The sequence below is a fragment of the Nothoprocta perdicaria genome, unplaced genomic scaffold (genome assembly GCF_003342845.1).
Source record: "Nothoprocta perdicaria isolate Ctin4 unplaced genomic scaffold, notPer1 scaffold_69, whole genome shotgun sequence".
In the NCBI taxonomy this organism is placed as follows: domain Eukaryota; kingdom Metazoa; phylum Chordata; class Aves; order Tinamiformes; family Tinamidae; genus Nothoprocta; species Nothoprocta perdicaria.
In genome coordinates, this window is record NW_020455965.1 from 1631207 (window position 1) to 1638504 (window position 7298).

At 52.6% G+C, this 7298-nt stretch overlaps 1 protein-coding gene across 2 annotated transcripts in view; it reads left to right on the top strand.

Annotated features, from left to right (window-relative positions):
- Positions 1–2139: 2139 nt before the first annotated feature.
- Positions 2140–7298, top strand: part of CCDC85C (coiled-coil domain containing 85C) — a 107639-nt gene continuing 102480 nt past the window's right edge. For both annotated transcript variants that reach the window (XM_026050427.1, XM_026050428.1), the window contains exon 1: positions 2140–3073. In XM_026050427.1, coding sequence (XP_025906212.1) covers positions 2362–3073 — 712 coding nt within the window. In that variant the 5' untranslated portion in view covers positions 2140–2361. The remainder of the gene's footprint in view (positions 3074–7298) is intronic.

Here is a 7298-nt window from a genome sequence, read left to right on the forward strand (position 1 = left end):
AATCCATTTTAGTCCTGGATTTAAAACCATCTGGGATTCTTGTCTTCCAGCCCACTCTAAAGATGCTCGTGCTCCTAAACATATTTGGCCAACTCTGTTCTTCAAACAAGGGGCTCTTTTCTGTCCCCGGTGAACTCGCCATGTGCAGCCATACATTTCTCCATCTTCACCAAGGCATGAGAGCCAGCTCTGCATCCTCTTGCCTGACTCCAGTCTCCTGATCCCGAGTGTCCCTTTCTGTATCTTCCAAGGGAAATCTCCCTGAAGGGAGCAGGCCTCGCCACTCTTTCATATGATGGCATGACTATCTCCTCCTTCTAGGAAACCACCTTGACTTGCAGATGTGCTATGGACAATATTCTTCCTTGCATTGTAATGAATGTTAGCCAAGATCACCTGCATATCCTGCATTACATGAACCAGTGGCTGCTCCCTAACCCAAACTCTTATTGCCCCTATGATCTGGAATAAAAACTACTTTGGGAGAGTAGGAGGGCCAACAATGCTCACAGAGGGGATAGACTTCACCAGAAATGGAAAAGTCCTGCTGTTCCTTTTCCGTGGGGAACAGGCAACTGTCTTAGTCTGCCATAGATACTTCTGAGCTCAGGAATCAATGGCCACAAACTCACACAAAAAAGCACCTAGGAAATGGCAGCTTTACTCATTTAGGGTTAGGAAGATAACGCCAGCAGGAAAAAGTTCCACCCTTCTGGGTCCTGTTATCCTTTCTGTGCATAGACCATGTGCTCTGCATCCCATGCTGTGGCATCAGATGTGACATTGCTTTTTTTGCTAGAGGGTGTATTGACCAGCTCTGCAGTGCGCTCAGAAATCCGCGATTGCACTGAGATAACCCTAGAGACAAACCATTTACTGAGGTTCCTCGGGAACGTAAATATGGGGATTCCCTAAGCTTTTTAAGGATCCTCATGCAGGAAATAGCTGGCAGCACTGCTCTGTCCTGGCGCGTCTTTCATTTTTACAATGTGATATTGGTCAAAAGCAGTCAGCAGGATCCAGGGAAAAGTGCATTAGACCAAAAGTCAGGGATGTGATACCAGGGTATGGGAGACCTCCTTACATATTCCCTGGGGAATCCACGTGAACCCTGTGAGCTTTCCATGCCTTTCTCCGCCTGTATGCACAGCAGTGACCCTGGCACCCCTCTGCCCAGGGCAGCCCCCAGGGTGAAGAACAGGGCACATCTGGGGAGGGATACGCGGCCGGTGCCTCGGCCGCAGCGGGGGACAGGACGGGCTCTGGAGACCAGGGCGGCTGCGGGAACAAAGACGGCGGCGGCTCCGCGGCGCTGCCGCCGCTCCGGGGCCCCGGAGCTCGCCCGCTGGAGGCGGATGAAAAGGTGGATTCAAAGGGAAGCGGTGCGGCGGGCGGCGGCCGCGGCCCTTCCCGTTGTACCTGCCCTTCGGAGGCGCCAGGCGGCCCCGGGGGAGGGCCGGGGCCGGGGCCAGGGCCGCGCTCGGCCGGCAGCAGCGCCCATCGCCGCCGCGCCGCGCCTGGAGGTGGGACCGGCCCCTGCCCTCCCCTCCTTGCCCAGGGCTGAGCCGTTCCGGGAGAGGCTCCGGCTCCTCGGCAGCGCCGCACGCCGCGGACAGCGCGCTCCGCCCGGCTCGGCCGCGCACCGCTCCGGGGCCGCGCTTCTCTCCGCGAGCGCGCACCGCTCCGGGGCCGCGCTTCTCTCCGCGAGCGCGCACCGCTCCGGGGCCGCGCACCGCTCCGGGGTCGCTCATCGCTCCGCGGCCGCGCTTCCCTCCGCGACCGCGCATCGCGCCGGGGCCGCGCATCGCGCCGGGGCCGGGCTCCTATCCGCGGCCGCGCATCGCTCCGGGACCCCGCATTGCTCCGCGACCGCGCATCGCTCCGGGGCCAGGCAGCGCTCCAGGGCCGGGCATCGCTCCGGGAGCGCGCATCGCTCCGCGGCCGGGGGGGTTCATGGTGCCGCTTCGGTGCGCGCACGTCGCGGGCAGCGCCGGGCGGGCGGCCCCGAGCAGCCGCGGGCGCGCGGGGTGAGTTGGCCGAGCCCCTGCATCGCCGGGGCTGCCGCTCCGAGCGGCTCCTGGGCCGCTGCCGCCCCTGCGGGGGGAGGAGGTGTCTCCTTTTATTGTGTTTTTATTTTTTCCTGCGTTGCTTTTTTTTATTATGGGGCCTGGAGGGCAGCAGATCTTGCAGGCTGGTGTTGCTCTTCTGCCTTGCCAGCAATCTGCCGAGAACTGTAATTTTTTTATTTTTTTCCCCAAGATGCTGCAGTAAATTTTAGTCCCAGGAAATCAGGTGGACAAAATATCCCGAGTAACCTGAGGCATTTGTTACTGTTTGAGAACGAACACTATCTAGGCACAGATGATGGCAAAAAATTCCTTAGAAGGGTCTAAGGAAGACCTGAGCAAAATTTCAGAAGAGGAGATGCTGAGGTGGAGCAAGGAAGAGCTGGTGAAAAGACTGAGGAAAGTGGAGAATGAAAAGATGAACTTAATGGTGGAACATGGCAACTTAATGAAGGATGTGAACCGGCGGCTGCAGCTCCACCTGCACGAGATCCGTGGGCTGAAGGAGGTGAACCAGAAGTTGCAGGACGATAACCAGGAACTGCGGGAGCTCTGCTGCTTCCTGGATGATGACAGGCAGAAAGGCAAGAAGCTGTCGAGGGAATGGCAGCGGTTCGGGAGGCACACGGCCAGCGTGATGTGGAAGGAGGTGGGCATGTACCAGCAGAAGCTGAAGGACCTGGAGGCCAGGCAGGAGACCCTGCTGCGGGAGAATGTGGAGCTGAAGGAGATGGTGCTCATGCTGGATGAGGAGCGGAGCGGGGCCGGCTCGCGGAGCTCCATCGACAGCCAGGCCAGTCTCACCAACCTCAATGGTGGGTCGGGCACCAGGGACGTGGGGGACGGCAGCAGCACCTCCAGCACGGGCAGTGCAGGAAGCCCTGACCACCATCACCACCATCTCCACCACCACAAGCCTGGAGACAGCAAGGCCGGGGCCATGCGGAGGTCTATGGATGACCTGTCTGCACCTCTCCATCACCGGAGCATCCCCAATGGTCTCAATGGTGAGTCTTGCCCCTAAAACCCCCCTCACTCTCCTCGCAGCAGGTGCTACCACTGGCTTTGCACTGCACCTGCTTTGCTGGTGGGATGAAGGATGCCTGAGGGGTTGTGTCCAGGCCATTGCCACCCTCACAGCTCCTTGGTCGCTCCAAGGAAGGGCAGTCAAGGTGGTCTAGGGGGCAGGTGCACCCATGGTGTGGTGCTCACCTGGCGCAGGGGCAAGTGGCCCTGTGGTGCTTGCACTGAGTGCTCCTGGGCGGCATTACTGATGCCTGGCCTTTAGGGATTGGGGGCTTCTTTATCTGGAGGGTTTCTGGTTTCTGTTTTGTTTTGTCTTTCCTTTTTTTATCCTTCTTTCTTTTTTTTTTTTTTTTCCAGAAACACTGAGCCTGTGTTTTCAGAGTTAAATAGACATTTATTTCTTCCTTTCTTTCTCCTCTCCCCTTTAATAAATGTTCTATCTTTTGCTTGTTTGCCTGCTGCTTTGATGAGATTGATGCAAGCTGGATGAGATTTTGGAAGCAATTGTAAAGTCCAGGTTGGCCACCTGAAGCATCACCCGGGTGTCCCGGACAGGCTGACTGTTGCATGCTGAGCAGTTTTGTCTAGGGGAAAGTTGCCTTCTCTCCTCTCCCTATCAGAAACAGGAACTTTGCAAAAAAAGGCTGCTCTTGAAGGGACGCTGTATTCATAATTTTGTCCAGCCGAGTCATTTAAGTTAGAAGCAAGCTCCGCTGAGAAATCAGGCCAAGTTGTCTTTGACAGCCTGTAGTCCAGCAAAGTTTCTCCTGTTGATCATGATCAGGCATTAAATAATAATATTAGATTATCCTGGGTTGTCTTTAAAATGCATTTTTTTTTTTTTGAAGTGTGAGGAGGGGAATTTTGGAAACCAACAAGATTTCAAATCTGACATCTGAAAGGAATGGTTTCACTGAGAGGGGTTAGTAAGAATCTAACCAGGTGCCTTTAGTCTATAGTTTGGAGTGCACATCACAGAAACTGCCCCTCAGTCCTGTCTGCAGGGTTGGAGGGCTGGGGAGATGGACTCCTGCTGATTCTCAGCTCTGTCTTGTGCTCCAGGAGAGTCCATGAACATCCAAGGGGTGGGAAGAGGAGAGGGCAGGCAAGGTGGTAGGGAGGAGGGCAGCTCCACAGATCTGGTTTCTCCTGTTCCCAGAGCTTCAGGCAGCCCTGGCAGGAGCAGGGAGTGCTGCTCCTTGGTGATTTATGGCAGGCCCTGCGTGCCCCGGGAGACCTGAGGCTCCGCAGCACCGCGCAGCGCAGTGCTGTGCACCAGGGTGGATTTGCCAGGCTTGGTGTGCCTGGATTTGCCAGGCTTGGGTGGATTTGCCAGGCTTGGTGTGCCTGGATTTGCCAGGCTTGGGTGGATTTGCCAGGCTTGGAGTGCCTGGATTTGCCAGGCTTGGGTGTGCTGCTGTTTCCTGCCCATGGACGGAGACCTGACCCCACAACAGGCAGTGTTTGTTGAAACAGCAGGTGGTCTGGTCGTCTGATGTTGCAGGGTGCAGCCGGCATCATAAAATGTGTATTCATCTTCTCCATTCTTACATTGATTAGAAATATCTGGCTTGCCGATTTGCAGATAGCGGAGCTCCCGATGTGACTTTATTTTTGTAAAGCTTGCTGTCTGCAAAGCTGCCTAGTAGATACTGAAAGTGTCATTACTATTTCGGGACAGAAAGGCCTTGAGGGGCTCTTTTCTGTGACGTGATGCTCAGATGCTGTGTGTGGGACCTTGCCCACTTGCATCACCTAGAGATGACTGGGAGCTTAGTCTAGCGTCCTGCCCTGTGGAGGGAAACTGCAGGGAACTATGGTAAAGCTCATGCACAGGTTTCTGTGCATGTTTCTGCAAACTTTCTGATGCTCCTGCCTATGTAGGAATGGTATGGACTTAAACATTACAGAAATTACCATAGGCTTTAGTGACTTCACTTTATGAGGTCCCTGACCTGAGCTAGGGAAGATGGTCTCTACAGATCTATAGGCTTCTATACTACTGAAGTGAACTCTACAGCCAACCTGCATGGCCTCCTTTCTGAGGCCTGAGAACAGGACAGAAGTGATCAACACGCCTTAATAATAGCTGTAAAGCTGCAAACAAACCTGGTCTCTTCACTTAGGTAGTGAAGCTGTAAAATCATTTAAATAGTTGTCATTCTCAGATAGCATCAGTATTCAGCGAGGCCATTTCCCTGAATGTGCCTTTGGAAAAGCCGGTGCATACGTATGCAAATACAAAGCTTATCTGGCCACTTTTTGACTGACAGCAAGAAGTTTAGCTGGGGAAGCTTGCTTGGGACCACACGGTGCTGCCATTAAGCTGGGGACACAATGTGGAAGAGCAGGGCAGGTGAACACAAAGAATCCTGAAAGTCAGGTCGGTGGAGGAGCTGCCTCTGAGCAACCTCTGCCACGTGGGATTCTCTCTGTTTCTCCTAGCACCTTCTCTGCTTTCAGTGCATGAAGGTGTGTGTTAGATTTTAGCATTTTATACTCTTTGGCTGATGATTCTTTTTTTTCCTGGGGGTAAGAATGCAGGGGAGGAAAGAGCAAAGGCTGGCATCACATTAGTAGGTTGCAATATTCTGCCTGCCTCGCTCCAGTCTCATTTCTGTAAAACCCTATCTGCGGATAAAGCAGAAACTGCCTGGCCAGCACAACACATGCAGTAATGGAGCAGCCTTCCCATGCTTTCCCTTGGAGGGCGGAGGCAGATCCAGGGCAGAATTTAACATCTGTACTAAAAGAGCACAGCAGGAGCCTTGGACAACTGATAAGAACAAGATATGGTGAGCTGTTTGCTAGATGTCTTTATGTACTATAAAGAACTTGAAAATCATAAAATGTGCTTCTGCTGGTAGTGGTGTCCTTCTACTCAGGCTTCATGCCGTGCTCTGCTTTTCTAGGTATTAAGCAGGATGGTTGCACTTGATTAATGCTTTTCTGAAGGAGTCAAGAGCATGGCAGCTGTTAAATGCTCCTAGGAAGGTAGCTTTTTAATGAAATCTTGGCAAGCAAAGATGGATTAAATATTCCTTCTTTTCTCTTGAACAATCCTTTTGAAGTGAGTTGGTAAACCAGGGATTGATTTATTGGCCTCAGTGACCTGGCCCAAAGAGAGGATATGGACTTGAAACTCTAGATTTTTAAGGTGCATTCAGTATAAATGGTACCAGTCATTCTGTTTTTTTAAGAATTTGTGATCCATCTTCCTTTCACTTTTTCAAAGTCTTATTTACTCTTATAACTGGCTTTTTGGAAGCCAGTGCCTGGAACCTGATGACCATGTGGTCGTCAGGTTCCACGCTCATGGGAGATAAGAAAACTGATACTGTGAAATCAGCTACTCTTGAATGACACACAATTCTACACAGCTCAGGATATTCTGCTGGGATCAAAGGGGAAGTCTGTTAGGCTTCAAAGTAAATGGTATTTCCATTTTCTGCTTACCCTATGTATGTAGGGAGCTTAGAGTGCAGGGACAGAGACACTTCTAAGCCACATGATAGAAGCCGGGCTCTACCCACAGATCCAGGACAGAAATCCAGCTGAAGGGACTGGATGTCGTGGACTGCTTGTCCGAGTGCTTCGGGCTTTCTTTGCTTGCATAGCAAGTGTATGTGTATGGGCATAGTCTTTCCAAACTTCTGCATTTAGGCAGACCAGTTGGATCTTTTGCTTTTGCTGCAGCTTGTTTTCTGTCAGAATAAAGCTTTTTGTTTAATTTAAAAAAAAAAAAAAAAGTTGCACTTGGTCACATTAACGTGACCTGGGGCAAGTAAAAAGCCTTCATGTACCTTAGTATGTGTTCCTGGACTGTAAGGTATGTGGGACAACTGGGAGGAGTGATTCAAAAGGCCCCAAAGCCAAAGAAAATGCTTCCACTAGTTTTAGGTGTCTCTAGATCTGACTCAAACGGCTGTTTATCCAATAACAGCCTAAAGGAGGACAATTGGCTTCAGTTGGATTTGTGTGCACATCTGGGACAGCGGAGAGCTGCTAATAAGGAGCAAATGTGCCTTCAGTGCCAGGGCGGAACAAATGGGTCTTGTGGGCAGGGGTGGTGCCCGTGCTAGGCGCGGTGAGCGGCCCGTGCGGGCCCATGTGGGGCTGCAGGCAGGCCCACAAGGGCTCGTGTCCCCTGGGGCAGGCACTCGGACCCATATGGGGCTGCAGGCAGGCCCACAAGGGCTTGTGTCC